Source organism: Haplochromis burtoni, unplaced genomic scaffold (genome assembly GCF_018398535.1).
Source record: "Haplochromis burtoni strain Fernald_Lab_line unplaced genomic scaffold, NCSU_Asbu1 Contig_608, whole genome shotgun sequence".
NCBI lineage: Eukaryota > Metazoa > Chordata > Actinopteri > Cichliformes > Cichlidae > Haplochromis > Haplochromis burtoni.
Genome location: NW_024582969.1, coordinates 145,076 through 164,364, shown reverse-complemented (window position 1 = coordinate 164,364; position 19,289 = coordinate 145,076). Strand labels below are relative to the sequence as shown.

Sequence of the window (19,289 nt, the reverse complement as noted above, 5' to 3'; positions counted from 1 at the left end):
TTGTTATGTGGCCAGGCCTTTGTATCTTTGCAGGGAAAAGCCTGTGGCAGGGCTCTATTGGACCGATTACCACGCTCCATCTGTAGGAGCCATCAGGGACGCCCGGGCCCGCATTCAGGGGCCTGTCACCTGCCCAGCAGGGGAGTGGAGGGGGCTGAAGGGTGAGATGGGGGCTGTAGAGCCAGGGGCTGAGTGGGGGAATGAAGAGTGGGAGGGAGAAAGGGGGGGGGGCACAAAGGAGTCTGGAGAAGGGCTACTGAGGGCTGTGGAGGGGCACAGCAGGGGAGCACCCCTTCATCCCCTCCCTCCATGGCCTGAGGGGCACAAAGTTGGGGGATGGGGAGTTGAAGGGTTGACATGGTGAGGAGATGGGAGGCTGAAGGCACCTGAAGAAGATGATGGGGAAGGCGTGCTGGGTGCCAAGCTAAGGCAAATTGGGGTGCTGGTTATTCTTTAGGACTTGTCCCTTAAATCTCATCAATTTACTTCACTGCTCTTGTCTTCTGCTCTCCCATCATTGCATCTGCATCTTTGACTTTTTTTTTAAACACTTTCCTGCACTGACATCAGTTTTTAAGGCATGCTGATGCAGAAGCAGGCTTGTTCCCACACATTCCCTGCAACAAAACAACAGAAGAGGATACTAACCGCACAAAGGAAGGCCTCGACCTCCTTACTTAAACACCCAAATCAAATTTTACGCTGGAGCTAAAGCACCGGGGAGCTGAAAATACTCCATCGCTCCTCACAGTTTGGCTCTGGCTCTGACGGGCGTCCTAACAGAAAGATAGATTATTATCCCACAAGCGGAAATTGAGGTTGCTGAAGAATAATCCACGAAACAGTTGTTTCAAAAGAGAGCAAGATGTAGTATAATAAACTAATAAGAAGCTAGTTCAGATAGCAGAACAGATATGACTGTGTTTATCACGGTTTAGGGAGCTCAACAAGTGAATTCAACAGGTTCCTTTCCCTGATCAGAAATTCAAGACTAAAAAAAAAAAAAAAAACAAGTGTATTCACAGACGAGCGTGCAGGCAGATAAAATGCAAAGGGCAAGGACAGTGCTGCAGACCCACCATGCAAGATAAACCCAACCACATATTGATCGAGAGAGGAGACTGACAGGCAGGGAAGATAAACTCCAGAGGGTCACAGATGTGAACTTGGGGAATGTCCAGTTCCATTAGCTTCACCTGCAGCAGGAGTGCCTCAAACAAGCCAAAAAAAAAACCCAAGAGAGGGTTTCGACTGTTAGGAATAAAGGCTGCTCTTGTGTATTGCAGAAACTACCTCGGCCAGGGCTTGCCTTGCCAAGCATTCACCCCCCCTCCACTTACCCTTTCAAGAGATGTTAATATGAAGAGACACTGGGCTCATACGTGCATATAAATTTACACACATGCACTTTGAAATGAGAAACAAACCAAAGAGGTGGAGAGAGAAGTGTGAGAGAGACTCAAAGTACATACTGAAGGAAGGAATAAAGTAAGAAATCAAAAAAGACGAGAAAGTCTCAAATGAAGAGGGAAACGAGGGGATGAGGAAACACAGAGGAAAGAGAAAGCGAAGCAGAGCATATGTGGCAGTTTATAGTCTCATCTTGATAGGGGCTGGCTTAGCCCGTCCTCCAGGGGCTGTTAATAGAGAAGGTAATTGAGCTGGTGACATGTGTTCGCAACACAAAACAAAGGGCAGAAGAGACAAATGAACTAGCTATTTGCCCAAGGAAGTAGATGTGGCCCTTTCAGGCCACAGAGCACAGTGCAAGTGGGCCACTGAATAAAATAGTGGCATGCCACATAGAGCCAGAGCGAGCAGATGCACTGAGGGAAAGAATGGTTAACTGACAGCTTATGGGCTCAGCTGGGGTTAACAGTTAAGGGGGAAATGGGAGTGAGTGGGCTGCTCACTTGACTTGCTAAAGAGCCCCCAGGAACCCGCAGCTGCCTGGGAAAAAAAAAAAGGGGGGGGGGGGGGGAGAAAAAGTGAGAGATGATGATGTGATGGACATAGAAAAAAAATGGAGCGAATAAGCGGAGGAGGTTAGCACTTAACGGACAAAGAAATAGCCGGCAATATGAAGTTGAAAGATGTATCTCTGTCTAATATCGGTGAGGGTGACAAAAAAAGCACAAATGGCCCTGCGTGGCTATTATGTGTGCCCAGTGTGCGGTGGTTATTATTTAGTTCCACCGCAGTGCAGTTAGGTGACAGTTTCACGGTGGCATTTCCACCCTCGGGGCACGGACAAAGCAACTGCAAAGAACCCACGCAGGGCTGCAGCAACAGGCCAGTCTGCCGCACGTTCCAGTCACACAGAGACCAACCAGCAGAGCTCCCCATCAGCTCTGCCCTGTTAAGCAAAACAGACACCCGAACCAATTACCTGACGCAGGACAGCCGGAATATGGTTCTCGGATGCAGGAAAGATGTACGTGTTACAAAAATAAGGTTATTTGTGCGTCATGGATCCTTCGGTGTAACATCCTGACACTGGTTTGTCCGTTGACAGCTTTTCCCAAACATTATCATAACCTCATTTCCTGAGGCCTGATAGTTTTAACAGTGAAGTGACCCCAGGTTAGCCCCTGACCTTTTCACACACACAGCACCGCAGCGGAGTCAGCCTCGCCACTGACCCTGCAACAAAACTGCACAGATACTCAGAGAGAAAAACCATCAACACATTCCACACTTTAATTTTTCAGACCCTACAAATGTCTATGATTTATTTATTTATTTTTACTTAAATGGTAGGAAATAAGCTGGAAACTAGAACACACATTTCTTTACTTTAAAAAAAAATGTTGCCTTCCTTGTTCAGAGTGAGAAAAAGAAATAAATCAAAACAGCAGCAGAGTTGTGTTGGCACGTCCGTAATGTGCAATGTGCTGGATGAAACTGCTTCACAAAACCTGAGGCTAAACAAAGTTAAGTGATTGACAACGCTGTCTGGCTTTACTCAATTAACTATCCCATTGTGGCTCTTCTTTGGAGAGTCCCCTCGCTCCCGACCCTTTTCTCTCCTCGCTCCTTTATCCTCCCCATCACAGACTTTTGCTTGGCTAATACTTCCAAGAAAATAGAGAGCTCTTTTTCTACTGGGGCTCCTCTCCTTGACCTTCTATTGCTCGATGCTTCTTTTTCAGTAACTTCACAGTGTCTTTGGGGTTAGTGGGGAGAATGCAGAGAGTACATCAGCGCCGAGGGGCCGGCTCAGGGCAGGACCCCAGCCCATTACTTCAAAGTTGGCCCGCATTCATTAATTGTCCTTTGAATTAATATTGGAGGATCACAATGTGGGTGCCAACAGAGAAAGAGGCTTTAATGAAGCATAGAGTCTGCATTCAGTTGCAGATCAGCCAGTGTGGATTTTTTCCATTCTTTTTTGGAGCAGGAGAGAGCGTTGAGAGTGGTGCCGACTAGCAAAATGTGAAAGTGCTGAGTATTTTAAGTAGAGTAGAAGGGCAAAGAAGTATTTATCCACCCATCCATCTATGAATTTTGGGCTGTTTTCCCAGCAGTCTAACAGGATAAATAAGCATCATAAGCACTCTCAACACAGGAAAACACAGAGTGAGCCCCACATATAAATTTTTCCATTATCCAGCCCTGAGAGGAAAATGGAAATGTGGCTATAGCAGACATTCCTCTGGTTGCACTGAGGCCTTCTGTCTCCTGTCTCCTCCAAAACTCCAGTCGCATGTTCTACAAAATCTCTCTCTCTGTTTACAGTTAAGGGTTATTGCTATGTTGCCTGGATGCCTCTACTCCCTGTGTGTGCCCGAAATGTTATCTGTTTATATACTTAGATGCCTCATGAGAGCCTAAGTTATGAAACTTGAAAATTGGATTAAAGAGCCTGTATGTAGCCGGCTACGTGCGGAAGTTTGTTATTGCAATAGCTTCTCCTTTGTTGGCGGTTCAGATCAACCTATATTACATACGCATTTCTGACCGCTTTAAAATACGGCACAGGCCTGAACGCAGTTGCAGACTTTCTGCTCTCCTCGCTCTCCAAATTTCCCCCTCATTCAAAAGCCATGCCAAAATCACAGGGAGCCAGTAACCCAGTTTATTTACACAAACAAAGTCCTACTCAGCTCCTTTGACAAAAGCAGCTAAATCTTTCATGTTTTGTCAGCACTTGATTCCTCCTGTCCCTCTGGCTATTTGCCTGCCTCTGGACAATAGAGGCAGGAGAATGGCAGCAGATTGTTGGAATGCACCTCAATGAAACCAATTATTACATGTTGACTGCGTTCACCATGGCAGATTTGAAAGAACTGAGCTCATTCATTTTGGCACCACGGGACTCCCTTTTTAAAGAAAAGTTATCCCTTTGACTGTTTGTATTTCTGAGCTTTCTTCCCCCCCGCCTCCTCCTTCTTCTTCTTCTTTCTGCCTTTCACCCCACTGCCATAAATGGATCCTGCAAGACTTGCTGCTCTAGCTTCGATGACTTTGGTTACTTTAATTAATTGTATGACGCTAAAGGCTAAAGTGCTAAGAGTATGGAGGAAAGGATGCTATCAATTAACACATCCCAAGAACAAGAACAGCGTTGCACAATTCAGTGTTCCTGTAAATATCACACACCCAAGATACAATGAGTTGCTTGACTGCTTTATTAACAAATATATATACACACGTATATATAAATTGTAAACCAACTTGCTCAACCGTACGTGCTGTTTAAACTTTGTCAAGTCTACTTTCACTTATGCAGCAAATGGAACAATCAAACCCTTTCCCACAATGTTCCAGCCACTCACCAATGCCATTGGCCTTCCTGATATATACTTTAACCCACAAACCTTAGCAGTCCTTTTTTTCCCAGACAAATAAATCTAAATGAGTCAGCTTTGATCTTAGCACTTAAGGAAAGCCAACAATAGTGATAGAAGAGAAAGGGGCAGAGAGCAACAGGCTTCTCTCTACCACAACAATACCCTCTACAAACACCTACTTAATCAATATTTGGCCAGAAGACACTCTCTCAGTCCCCAAACCACCCTTTTCACATTCTAATGAAGTCTCATAAAAGAGGGGGGAAAGAAGAAAAACTCAACTACTTCCACAAAGAGACAAGAATGAAATTGTACTTTTCTCAATAGAGAAATGTGCTTTAAAGATGATTGCGTGTAGGATGTCACCTATTTGGTGGAGAGAGAAAGAAAGGAGAAACTTCTATTTATTTGTTTATTTTGTTCTGACAATTAAAACAATTCCTAAAAATCATTCAAATTACATTTTAAACATATTTAAACAACTAGGTCTTCGGCTTGGGGCGATGAAGTAAATCAGGGTCAAGAAGAAATTATGCGTATGAAATCATAATTTGCTGGTGTATCCATCTACGATCAGAATCTAATCGGATTTTTATTTTGTACCCCCCCCCCACCCCCCTTCCCTTACAAATGAGTTGAAGAAGTTTAACAAGCAAGCTGGCCTGATCAATACTGTGGATGTTCCTCGTCTGGTGGAGGGAAGTGCCCACAGTCACTCCATTAAATGTATGCGCCCTAGGCGGAAAGGAAAGGGGCGGACTTTTTCTGGGATGAAAGTGGAGAGAAATAAAAGGGTTCGGGTTTAATCTAGTGAAGAGTGAAGAGTTTCCCTGCGCTCGCTCGCTGAAGGCGTCATGCTCGCTGCGCAAAGACAAAAAGCGGCGATAAAAGCTCCGTGCGCAACAGTAACGGAACCGTTCGATTTGACTGGCGTGAATTTAACACATCTCCACATTTCACAAAAATGCGAGCCTTTTGTGAGCTGCGGAATGCGTTAACTCAATGTTAATTTTATTTTCCCCTCTTAGAAGAATTCCCGTCTGGTAAAATAGAACAAGAGTTCGCATTTCAACAGAAATATATTAGGAAACTCTGCATTATTTAGGCTAAAAATTCAATCACGTCTCCAATAGCAACAGTTTCATTTCAGTCCTCAACAGGTCGAAAATCAACAGGTGATTGTCTGATTCTGGTTTCTTCCCTTTTTTTCCCCTTTGATGTGATTTGTTCTGTAAACACTGACGAAATCCTCCAAACTGGCACTTTTTTGGAGGAGTCTATAAACCAGGTCGCACTGGGCCTGTTGGTGTCCCTGAATAATTCATCGCTCATTGCGGGTTCATAATGTCTTCTCCCGGCCTTTTGTCAGCGCAGCTTTTTTTTTCTCCTCCTCCCTTTCTTTCCCTATTTTGAAAGAGCCTGGCATTTTATTGTACACCACTGAGCCGCTCACTGGAGTTTGGCTTTTTTGTGCGTCATACTGAGGTGTGACTCTAAATGGACTCGCGATGCTTTGTGCTCAGAAGTTCATTCGCAGTGTCCGATTAAGTGTTTAAAAAAAGAAATAAATTCTCAGGCCTGGGAGTTACACAAATGTTTGATTTTGAAAAAACTATTTGTTTAACTCTCACAAGTGTATGCGCATGCGTGAGCATCTGAGATTTTAAAAATTCAAACATTTCCAGAAAGTAATATCGAAATTATTATTATTATTATTTATTTTCTTTCTGATACAAACAAACGGCAAAGCACAAGCGGATTTCACCAGCCTGAAAAGCTTTGCTCATAAGCTACAGACAACAAAACCGACCACACACAATTAAACATTTAAAAGCCATAAACAACCAGATCTTACTTTTCTACTCAAATTCGTTTCTTAATTTTTTTTTTCTTTATCAACATTCTCCTGGACAGTGACATGAGCACACAGCGCATTGAAATCATAAATGAAGAACTTACATCGATCTCCCAGAATGCCATCGATGCTGTGTTTCGTCCGTGGCTCGTTTTCCTCCATCGCCCTCTTCACGACTTCTTCATCCTCCTCCTCATCCTCACCAGCTCCGCCGAATTTGGAGCGCATGACGCGGCTGATGGCGCTCACTGAGTCAGACGGAAAAGTTCGGATAAGTTACAGAAAGAAAGAAAAAAGTAAAATCATTCTTTAAAAAAATACTTCATTATCAAATAATTAACAAAAAAATGTTCAGAATCCCTTACACCAACAAATTTTGCGCTCGTTTTTGTTGATTAAAATGATCCCATCAATTTTAAGCGGGGAAGATGAAATGATTTTTCCACATAGTTCCTTCCGGTCATAGTTACAATATTTTATAATTGTCTGTACCTGAGGGGACGTTGTTTCTGTCGCAGATTCCGTCTTTCAGTAGTTTGTCCCTAATTTCCCAGCTGAACATTCCCGGGTTTTCTCTCTTATACTCTTCGATTTTCTTGTCAATCTCCGGAGAAGCGGTTTGCTTCGGTGGGAAAAGGGAGAAATCATATTTTAAATAAGGGTTTTACACACACATACATATATACTATATATATATATATATATATATATATATATATATATACTATATATATAGATATATATATATAACTAGTGAAATATTATATATATATACTATTACATATCATATATACATACATAATATATATATATATATATAATACTATATCACCCCTTTGAGTTATTATATACTTATATATATATAATATATATATATATATATATATAATAATATATAATAATAGATAGATAGATAGATAGATAGATATATAATAGATATATATATATAGATATATATGTTGTAATATGTAGATATGAAAATACAAATCTTTTTAAGTTGTGTTGCATCCCAAGTATTAAACTCGGTTACTTTAATATATATATATATATATATATATATATATATATATATATATATATATATATATTATATATATATATATATATATCTATCACATATATATATATTTCTAGACACACGTTTTATTTTGGCTGAATGTCTAAAAAAGAAAAGGTTGGGGGGGTTTAATATCAGCTGTTGAATTTTTTAATAACGATTGCAAATTTCCAGATTATTAAATCTGTGAGTTTAACAACAGTGAAGATTTTTATTTTGACGGGAATGTGTTGCCTGAGCGTGTTCTGAAAAGCTTTGCTGAAATAACCTGTGGACACTGGCTCTTTAATAATAATCAGACACAACATTAGCCGTCCCGTCTCTCACCTTCGGCTTGCTGCCTCCGATGGCCCCCGGCCTGATAGAACCCGTCTCCTGGTACCGGCAGAGAATTTTGGAGACGCAGCCGTGGGACACCCGCAGCTGACGGGAGATGACGCACGGCCGGATACCGTGATGGGCCATCTCCACTATTTTATGTCGAATGTGGTTGGGAAGAGGTCTGCCGTTTATGAAGACACCACCGAGCTGGTTGACCCGACCCTGTCCTAACGGAGTCGAGACTATAGACAACAAGAGGTTTAGTTTGTGAAACACCTGAAAACTAGACAACTTGCCTCTTATCTTTTCAGCAAAACACTTTGGAAACTGTATATGTATAAAATAAATAAATAAATAACAACTCCTCACAACTCTCATGTGACAGGCTATGTTGGAATAAGAGCGGTGAAATGTGTAAAAGCATATATAAAATATATATTGGCCAGCTGGACAATTGTGTTATTAAACACATCGTTTTTTAAAGGTTACATTTAGACACAAAAACTACACTTATGCTTAAATAGTAGGCATAAAATAGACATTAAATATTACAAATTCAAAACCAATCACCATATAGCGCAGTCAGACTTTCTCTCCAGTAACAGACATTTAAAGTCAAGTTTTTGTTTTTTGTTTTGTTTTGTTTATTTTTTGGTTTTGGTTTTTTACAGTTTTAAAGATGTTCCGCAGTCACTTTTTCCACCTTTGCTCAAGTTTTTTTGCTTTAAGTTGAAGTTTAGTTTTAGATGTGCGAGCAGTAGCAGCTGGATGAGGTTTCTTACCTTCTAGAGAGTATCCTCCTCGCGGGTAATTCTGATGAGGAGTCGGTCTCATCATCCTCGGTAAACCTCCTGCAAGTGCTGTCATGTTTCCTGACTTTCTGTCAGGCCGCTTCACACGTTTAACGTAGCTACCTTGGTAGATTTTAATCCAACAAGACGCTCCTTCTTTTGTTAGTTTAGACGCCCTCTTTGCAGTCGCCGGCCGTCTCCTATTCGTTGAGTAACAGGTTGCCTCGACCGCAGCGCACCGAATTCCTCATAAGAGTTGCTGGTTGCTTTCCGGTGATCGATGTGGGCTGAGGGGTGAGTTTAAATCAAAGTGCTGGTTGCCCTGGCAGTCCTGCGGGGACTATGAAGATGCTGTGCGAGGATGGATTGAAGTTAAACATTTTATCTGTGCTCGCTGTCCCCTCTGACTCTACCGCGCGCATGCTGATTGGTCAAAGATCCGGACGTTCAGGGCCAGGGGGAGCTGTGTGATTGGACGTCGGGCCCTCTCTTGTCTTTGGACTGACCTCACGAGGTCAGCTTGTCACGTCACAGGCTTCTGTGCGTGAAACTTCTCACAGCGAGAGCAACTCTTAACAAAACAAATTCACCAGATCTGTTCGATTAATAGTTTTTGCCTGGCTCTGCTGAGATGATGATGCCACTGGGCCTCAAATGAACAGCGCGAGACGATAAGCCTACAGAAGCAGCTCGACTGCGGTTAGATTTTACAAATCTGACTATTCTTTTTGAAGTCATCTAAGTTTTCTGCTACCTTGAGAGTTCGCAATGAGTACTTTAAAATCAAATCAGTATATTAACACAGTCAATCATAACCTTATTTCAACAAAAAACACATTTTTTTATACATATAGATATTTTTATGGACATTTTCTTGGTGTTGTTGTTATTATAGAAGGGGGAGTCTAGTCTAGTTTTTTTTTTTTTTTTTTTATCTTTTTCTAGGAGTTTCTTCACATACACCGTAATAAGCTCTAATAAGTTATAAGTTGTCATGTAATCGTTGCAGTAATTTAACAATGAATGCAGCGCGGAGCAGTGTAACACATCCGTGCAAATGCTGCATTAGGGACACCCTGAGCCACATGTTGGATCACTTGATTTTTCTAAAGCTTGAGTTGTTGTTGTTGTTTTTAAAATAATTACAATAAATGGCGATTTTATTATATTTTATTTTATTTTTTATTATTCTGTTCCCCCAGGAATACGTTATACATTGGGTGACTGAGCTTATGGGACACCTCAGTCTGCTGAATTGAATGACTGATTGGTCAAAACAATATTAGGCAATATCATAACTTACATTTTCTGTGCAATGCAGTGATCACCGTTATATTTGTGAATATTTACCTAAACATGATGATGATCCTGAAGAGCACTGTGAAAATCTCAACTAAATGAAACTAATTTCATTTAATAATAAACGTATTTATTTATTTATTGACTGTTAAATGGAGAAACATTGGATGGGGGCACAGAGATTGTTGTATTGTTATTTCACTTACATCCCAACTTGGTGCAATCTTTCTGGTCATTTCACTCCCACAGCATGTGGCTCAACATATCTTTAGTCACTCTATAAGACCCTGTGTTAAAAAAAAATCCAATGGACACAGAACATGTGGAAACATTATACGTCCATAAAAGCAGAATGGGGGAGATAGAAAGTTATTATACTAAAGTTCGACTATCATGAAAAGGATATTGGATCTACCATGTCAAATCAATTAGAGGGGTAAGCTGAGTCAGAAATGCGCTGTGGTGGTGGCAGCAGCGGTGAACCTAATGCATCAAAAATATAGAACAAAATGAACCCAAAACTAAATAACATGTAGCATTTACTTGGCAGATACACAGCCAGAGTCTTTTGAGGCTATATTTTGGAATCATACACATTAATGAAACTCAATAACCTTCTATGTCTCCACTAAAGATAAAGTTAGTATAGCTGCCTAATAACCTATAGGCAGTTTTGTTCTTGGCCGATAAGGCCCTCTGCTGAACCACAGCACTGAAAAAATCTCCTTTCTTTGCAAAGCCACTTACAGCATAATAGTCGAGATTAACACAATATCAGTTCAAATATAGGAGGACATCTGGAGGAAATTAAATCATAACTGATAATCTGTCCATGAGCTATAGGGACTCAACTGCTGAGCTAACAAGGTTAAATCATTTAAAAAAAAATTCCGTTCCTTAGTTTAAAAAAAATATATTGTAAATGTAACTGCTTACCCTGACAAGCAGAGTGATTGATAACCTTGATTACCCTAATTTGGATTATCCATTGACTTTCTATCATAATTTCAGTGTGTTAAAACAACAGCCAGCTGTAAAACAGCATGTGTTTAACCTTTATTAGGCCTCAGAGAATCATGCCTCTGCTGTGAGTGGGAATTTTTTTAATTAAGTGTAATAATACATGTCTGTAAAGCAGACGCCCGCAAGGGTTTATCATTATTTCAACTCTTTTGGGGTGTTTTTGGTTTCCTACTATTTTAAACACAGAATTGTAGTTTACTTAGTCACTTGTTATGACGACCACAACTCTAAATTAAGCTGAGATTGTGTGTGTGTGTGTGTGTGTGTGTGTAGTGTGTGTGTGTGTGTGTGTGTGTGTCTGTGTTGTGTGGTGTGTGTGTGTGTGTGTGTGGTGTGGTGGACGCGGGTTGCCTGATTAAGGACAATATCAATCGTAACTGATTTATTTATTTATCCTGTCTTTTTTTTAAGCTCCACGCATTCAATGGTGACAATTTAAAAGAGCTTTACATGAGCGGACATAGTCTGAAAGGTGAGAAACAGAGAATACCCAATTTATCTATTAGATAAACATCTAAGCAGCGTTAGAATGAGGAAATCCATTCTCTGATTAACAGCCTTTGGGATGTTACTGTTACAAGGCACAACCAAAAGACTGCACTGTTTTTCTAGTGTGTTTGATCTTATCAAATATGTGTGGCTCTCCAGACTTCAGTGGGAACTCACGCTGAGTGCAGTTATCATAACAAAGACCTATAAGGTGAGCTTAGGTGAGGGAGAACAAACAAAAAGAGAAGCAAAGCATTTGTTAACCATACAACCTCGGGGCATGCGGGGTTGCTTTAATGGTTGAGTAACTACAGACCGAAACACTGAGATGATGAACCATCATTTGCCACCTTCAGTAAGATTATTATTTAACTTGCAATACACTGTGCTCTTACTTCAATGTGTGTGTGTGTGTGTGTGTGTGTGTGTGTGTGTGTGTGTGTGTGTGTGTCTTTGGCGGAGGGATGATATTTGGTGTTATGACAATACACAGGAGCAGAATTATTGCTTCGCCAAAGAAAGTTTTACATCCAAAGCAAATTCAGTGCAATATAGATTCTTTTAATGATTAGAAATGACTAGTTTTACACGTGTGATGTGGAAATTCATCTTTCAATAGGCTTTTGTTTTAAAATCACAAAATATATAACACAAGCGAATCCTATCCATAATCTGCTCATTTTTGCACATCTTCAAGGATTACATATTCTGAGTTCAGTTTTATTTTCTAATGTACAGGGGAAAAAAGAATAAATATGTCAAACATATTCTGAAGCAGTAACCCAAGACACCATCAAGCCCTAGGGCTTTTTCTTAATTTCCCTGAAAATACATGCAGGATGAATTCAGTCGACTAGAAGGCCAAACAACCTTGGTCTCTCTGGATAAGAAACACTCGGGTGACTTTTGCCATAATTAATATGATTTGCAAGAAGTATTTTGGTATGTCATTTTCTCTATCGCAGGGCCAGATTGAGCTTTAAAAAAAAAGGCAACTGATGTTTCTGCTTAAGACCAATAACAACCATAAGCCAGAGCACCGGAGTGTGATAACAGCCTTAAATGAATGAGTCTGTGATGAGTTACAGTGTTACGTTCTTAGGTGTAACTGTGTGATGCAAGAGAAAAAGAGAACAATGCTAAATCAATTTTAGTCCTAGTATTTCACATCCCCTTTACTGATTTATTAAAAGCAGATACAGAGCAGTCCCAGTACAGGGGGCTACAGAGCTTGAAAGAGTTCAATTATATGCATTTCCCATGTTTTTGTTTAAAAATCTTGGCGCTGACAACATTTCTATTGTCAGAAATTCATCTCATTATGTGTTGACACATTTCTTCTTCATTTATATATTTTACTGATGAATCACTTTACTTCTGAATCATACAGGAACTAAAGCGAAACACCAATCGTCATTAAATCCATGATTAGAATGAAGTTTATAATAGTTTTTATAAAGGAGCACTGATATGCTAGCAATTTAAAGTGTATTCTAACCAACATAACTCTGTCTTCATTAATGGCTGGAATTACCGCGCTGTTAAAACGTTTCAACTACATGTAAAGTTGTTCATTTATATAGATTAACACTGCTTTCACTAAACATGCAAGCATAAGTTCCGCCACAAGAGGGCCCATTGTACGTCGACACATCCTGCAGGCCAGTGTGTGTGTGCTATCATGTGTAAAGATACAGCCTGAAGACAGAAGCTTGTCCTAACACGTAACACATAGTTTCTGTGTGGAAAGGGCATGAAATCTTCTTCATCTATGTTGGCAGGGAATTCCTTTAAGATGACTCTACTGACTCTGAAACGTTTCAAGTATACTTTAACTCCATATTCAGAGATCGATACTATGGATGGGGATGTAAAACTTTTAAGGACAGACATAACACATTTGTGCATTATACCAGTGGTCTGACTTTATTTAAATTAAATAATTTCATAATTTCTCATTAAATAAAATAATGATGATAATATTTCTCCACACAAACCAAATAGGGTGTAAATGTATGTAAGTTGAGCAGATACTCCTTGTATTACTAGGGCGGACAAAAGTTTAAAACTGGAATATGAGTCATTATGCTTGCAATAAAAAGAACCATTTCCATGAGAGTCTCCTGGAAATGGTTATTAATATCAAACATGATAATAAAAAAGAACATTCACGAATCTCTAAACCGGCTGCTGGTATGTAACCCATGTGGTGCTTGCTCTCTGAGCTTAAACTTGCACTACAGCGGATCAGCGCCGGGCTGAAGGTGTCACCGCTGATCATCCTGCTTGGCGCTGTCCACTGCCTGTGGTGCTGAAGTGTAGAGGAATCAACACATGGTGCCCTTTACTGACACCGCGGGCACTAAATTCTAATTATACGGTTAAATAGGCCTGTTAGATCCAACTTATACACGTGATTCACGCTTGAGACAAATCTGCCAGGTGACAGAGACCAATGGAGAAATCAATTTGACAATGTCTATCGATTTATTAGTATTAGTATTATTATTAGATATATATTTTTCGCTTAACAGTTAGTTCCGGTGTCGAGATCACGGCGATGCCCAGAAAGGAACGCGATTTCAACACAACCAGAAATATTATTTATTCCACTTCACACTGCCTTCCTGCAGTCCTCCACTTCAGGAGGTCCTCTTATGTGTGATGGCGAAATGTGAGACTCGGTGTACTGACAGTGTTGTCAAATAAAGCAGTTAATGCGGTCCAATAATGGAGAACATGGCGGAGGCGCTCAGTGCAGGAGGCATCCATGGGGAGGAAAGCGAGTGCAAAATATGCTACAACTACTTCGATTTGGAGCGCCACAGTCCCAAACTGCTGAGCTGCTCCCACACCTTCTGCCTGGAATGCCTCGAAACGTTGCACTTCCGGGAGGGTCGGGGCTGGAGAATCGTTTGTCCCGTGTGTCGCCACCGAACTCCTTTACCGGAACGTCGGGTTCGCAACCTCCCCGACAACACAGCTCTCACCGAGGAGCTCTCGCACAAAAAGCGGGAGCCCGAGGACTCATTAAACGCGGAAAGGCTGCCGGGTCTGCCCGCCTCTCTTGCGACCTCCACGGAGACCGGCCACAGCGGATGGGAGGCGTGCAAACACGTTGCATTCAAGACCAGTTGCGTGTGCGCCATCTTCTCCTTCCTCTCCACGCTGCTGCTCCTGTTTCTGGGCCTCGTCTTTGTGCATAACCTCAGCCACATCAGGTCGCTCGTCCCTGTCTGCTTGTCTGTTGCCAGCATTCTTGCCCTGTTCTCGCTCATCCTGACTTGGTTAGCCTGCATGCTTTATCAGCCTGAAACCGAGGCAAGCGACTCAGTTTATCTCAATATCACGTGATCACCCGGATACACCAACAAAACCCAGCCTGTTGAGAACTATTCAAAGGGAAATGGTTATCATTTTATTTTTTCAGAGTGATTATAAATCCCGTATGGCACTTTAGTAAAAGGTATGTTTGTGGATAATTGTAATAACATCAGTAAACGGTGCACAAACTATGTTTGAACTTGTGCAGACTCTTTGCCACACTGTCATGCTTTACTGGGACACTTTACCTAAACAGAGCCATTAATAATAACTTAAAATTTAAAGCAGGCTTTAGCTTAGCGTCCCAAGGTGCATTGAAACAGCTGTATGAGTAAAGCTAATGGGACATGACAGAATTATTCCTATCTTCTGTGCCCGTTTACCTTAAAACTACCTCTGTGTGATTACACTGACTCCCCATGGTGGGCCGGGGCAGCAGCAGGGGAACCCAGGTCAGTCACCCTGGGGGGAAATGGGCCTTAACAAGATGAGAAAAATAACTTTGGGGTTGGGGGCCTAAATAAGTAGTTTTTTGAAGTGATGACACAATGGAAGTGCAGGCTGTCTTAAATAACCTGATGGGGGTTCAGTTATCTTTATCAAATCATTAAAATCATGCTTAGATGGTTTTTAGAGCAAGTGTTTTATTGGATTTTTGTGGATTTGTTGCATGTATTTGCTGTGTCTCATCATCATAAGAACAGCAGCACTTTCAGTGCACTGGGTTTGGGTTATTAAATCCATCCTGATCAAGGAGATGACTCCATTTGGTTTGTGGTATTTGCTGAATCCCAGTAACACAGTAGGCATTTATATCCACTTAGTGTTGTTTTAAGAGGCGACACTGGTCTCTGGAGTTAAAATCCATCTCTTTCAGGTCTCTCAAAGGAACTCCTTCATTTGGTCATCCGGTCAGTGAGTAATACCACTTAAGTGCCACCATGACAAAAGCCTGAGGAGGAAAAAAAAAGAGGGATAGCAGGCTTCCACTGGGAGCCATAGGCAACAGTGTGTCTGGGGCAGAGGGCTTCATTTCATGGGGACTGTGGGGCTTAAAGTTAAAGATTACTTTGAAATCTGCATCCCCTGCCATCAAACTCTCCCACCATCTCCCACCCTCCCTCCAGCCATCACTCCCACTCCCGAAAAATAAAAAGCTGTCGCTACAGAGCAGGGGATGAGTTGAGAGCAGATCCTCTTTGATGACAGAGAAGGATCCTTTTGTTCTCTAATCCCTACACAGCACACACACACACACACACTCCCACCCTCCTCTTCCTTATATGTCCAACTAGATATCAGAGATTTTCATAATCAGATGGGGGGGGGGGTCAAACATTATCAGTTTACCAGTTTTACCTTTAAAAGAACACATTGACAGTGGAACATCTCTAACAAAAAGGAACAGGTTTTGAGGTCATCACTCTCTCCACAATTTTGCTCAGTGGGTTTTGGTGTATTTCTCCAAACGTTTTAAATTTTGCAGCCTTGAAGCTCTCCAAAATCTCCCCAGAAATACATGCAGCACAACACTACAGTTAACCTGCAAAAGGTTGTAACTCACTCACAAATGCTCAGGTGTCAAAAAAGAGAATACGTACACAATGCTGCATAGGATTCAGCAGATTTTGACATGGATCATACAGCATGTGACCTTGCAACTGAGACATCAAACACATGTATAACCAATAAGTGTTCAAATTGTAAGCAGTTGTGCTTTTTCTTTTAACTTAACCCTTTGTTGACTATGATCTATACATGCTAAAGACCTAATTTGTAATTTTGGCTGTAAAATGAAAAGGGAAATAATTGAGATTTTTCAGAAACCATTTGAATTTTGTCTCTAACTCAAACGTTTACTGAGTTATGGTCATGGTCAAGAATGCCTGTAAAATAGGCCCACTGGCAGGCCTGTGGTAAATAAAGGGTTAACATTCTGAAACCTTTGTAAATGAGAAGTGCTCTTTCTGATGTGCACAAGTAACAGAAAGTTGAGAAGAATTTAAAATACTTCGATTTGAAGTTGAGCAACTCAGAATAACTAAAGTAGCAGGTAATCACGTTGTAATCACACTGGCGGGAAAGAATCACATTTTAAATAAAACAGTATAGGTGAATCTCCGGGGAACAGTGATTAGACGCCGTGGACACTCAAAAGAGACAGACAGTTGCATGATACATTTTCTCTCTTCCTGTATCGTTTTAAGTGTGTGCAGAGTGTGTCTCTGTGTCATTATCACATTGGACACACATATTTCACAGAGCAGATGAAAGTGATGTGTGTACTTGCAGCATCTGCCCCCTGACGGTCCGTGTCCCGCCGTGACCTCAAAGACACAGCCCGAGGAGTGAGATTATCACCCTTCTGTGTGCAGTTTGCCTCATCATGTGACCACAAGCTTGTGTGAGTCCAAGTCTGTGTGTAAGTGGTGGAGAAAGTGTGGCTTTGTGTGCACATGTGTCAGAAAATGGCAGTAAAAACATATGGCCCAACAAGCATGCAAAAACTCTAAAGAACAGTGAGAAGAAATCGATGTCCAGGGTCAAAGTGTCGCACGCAGCTCATCTAACCGTTTCACTTTCATCGTGTTCCTTTTTAGCAGTCACAGGAGATGTTTCTCTCCTATCTGTCCTCTGCCTCTGTCTCACATGCAGCATTTTGGGATAACGTCTAAGTCAAGTTGAAACAGGAGAGCAATGTGTGGGCCTCACGTAAGAGATGCAACTCCCTCTGGTGTGTAAACATGAGATTGCAGACAAGTTTCTTTTTATAAAATTACATAAAAGTATTTAAATATATATGAATTGATTTTTTTTTAAAGACACTTAAAAGTCAACCAATGTTGGTGATTATTGTATTTACATGTCTGCCTGTTAGAATAAACCCAACACACACATATTTATGTTTATTATGTGTGTGAAACACATGAATGAACCACATTATCAAGTCATGTGATCTTTTTACCAGCAGCTGTTTTTTATTATTCTGATAAGTGAATTCGCAAACTATCCATTAACTGTTTCCCCCAAAAACAGATTTTACATGAATATCAGTGACCACCACAGGCCAGGCTGAACTGATTGCAACAGTAGCACCATTAATTATCAATACATTATTGTAGAAAGCTCTATTAAGAGTGCTGGCTGTCTCTCACATGATACAGGTACATGGAAATAAACCTTTTATAAAGATGAATTTAGTTTGGAGAGGCTGATATGGAACAAGCTTTATCCTAACTTTAATCACTCACTGCAGCTTCATCATATTCCTCATATTTCTACTCTCTCATTTCTATCCTGTCACACACACTATTGAGAGGAAATAGACCAGAAAAGAACCACGAGTACAACGTGAGCCAGATAGTTTGGAGGAATAGAAACTCCAAAAAAACAATTATGGAGAAGTATGAAACAACAGTTCAGACGCTTCTTTCGTCTTCTTAATTCAGGAAATATATTGTGGTAAAAGTGTGCTATTTTCAAGGATTCAGAACTCTTAAATAAAACTGTGCAACAATCACATGCAGTTAGATATTTGAATTAAATACTTAAGATAAGATAAGATAACCTTTATTAGTCCCACACGTGGGAAATTTGTTTTGTCACAGCAGGAAGTGGACAGTGCAAAAGTTATGAGGCAAAAATTAGAATACAATAATAAATACAGTACACAACTGTACAGAATAGAATAAAATACTGTATACAGTAGAATAAAATAAAATAAATATACAATAAGATAAAAATAGAATACAAATACTATATACAACTACTTGGGGGGAAACTGACATATCTGGTAGGGTACTGAAATTTTAATAGACTGTGATGTGAGTTACATTACTCACTAAGTGCTCCTTAGTCTGGTGCTTGAACGCACAGCATCGTGGTTTTAATTCATATACGTTTCAGTGTATCATTTTGATGGTCTGGGATATGTATTGGAATGAAATACAGTCAATCAAAGCTGATAAGGAGGTAGTCAATCTTTACATTCCTAGGTTTTAATAAGCTGTCGACAAAAAGAGGAAGGTAAGGAGTTTCGGTGGTTTTGGTAACCGTTCTTGCTCAAGACAACCTAGCGTCTTACACTTATTGCGGTATGTATAGCTTGTTTTCCCTTCGTCTCGTTTCCCTTCGCCCATTTGACAGCTGTCTGTCTCTTCTTTGGCAGATCGCCGACTTGCTTATCAAACACAATAATATGTGACTTGCGGTCACTTAACAGCCCACTAAACCTATCGCCTCACGGGCGGCCACACTCTGTGTCTACTGCTGTAGGACCGCGTAGACGGCTGTGACCGATAATAACCTCTCTGACGTCTCTGTTGGCCCAAGCACGC

General features: G+C 40.8%; 2 protein-coding genes across 3 annotated transcripts in view; one reads left to right on the top strand and one right to left on the bottom strand.

Moving 5' to 3' along the window:
* The window catches only part of pax3a (paired box 3a), an 18,546-nt gene extending 9,377 nt beyond the window's left edge, over positions 1-9,169 (bottom strand). For both annotated transcript variants that reach the window (XM_014329664.2, XM_005948517.3), the window contains exons 1-4: positions 8,809-9,169; positions 8,033-8,268; positions 7,141-7,270; positions 6,753-6,896 (exon numbers count right to left, since the gene is read on the bottom strand). In XM_014329664.2, the coding sequence (XP_014185150.1) occupies positions 6,753-6,896; positions 7,141-7,270; positions 8,033-8,268; positions 8,809-8,893 (595 nt within the window). In that variant the 5' untranslated portion in view covers positions 8,894-9,169. The remainder of the gene's footprint in view (positions 1-6,752; positions 6,897-7,140; positions 7,271-8,032; positions 8,269-8,808) is intronic.
* Positions 9,170-14,174: 5,005 nt separating this feature from the next.
* LOC102304863 (E3 ubiquitin-protein ligase RNF182) lies at positions 14,175-16,256 on the top strand. Its single transcript, XM_042214768.1, has one exon. The coding sequence runs from the start codon at positions 14,359-14,361 to the stop codon at positions 14,980-14,982; it is 624 nt and encodes a 207-aa protein (XP_042070702.1). The 5' UTR covers positions 14,175-14,358; the 3' UTR covers positions 14,983-16,256.
* The last annotated feature ends 3,033 nt before the right edge of the window (positions 16,257-19,289 follow it).

Coding starts and splice junctions, on each gene's coding strand:
- LOC102304863 (XM_042214768.1), top strand. CDS start 14,359: ATGGAGAACATGGCGGAGGCGCTCAGTGCAGGAGGCATCCATGGGGAG.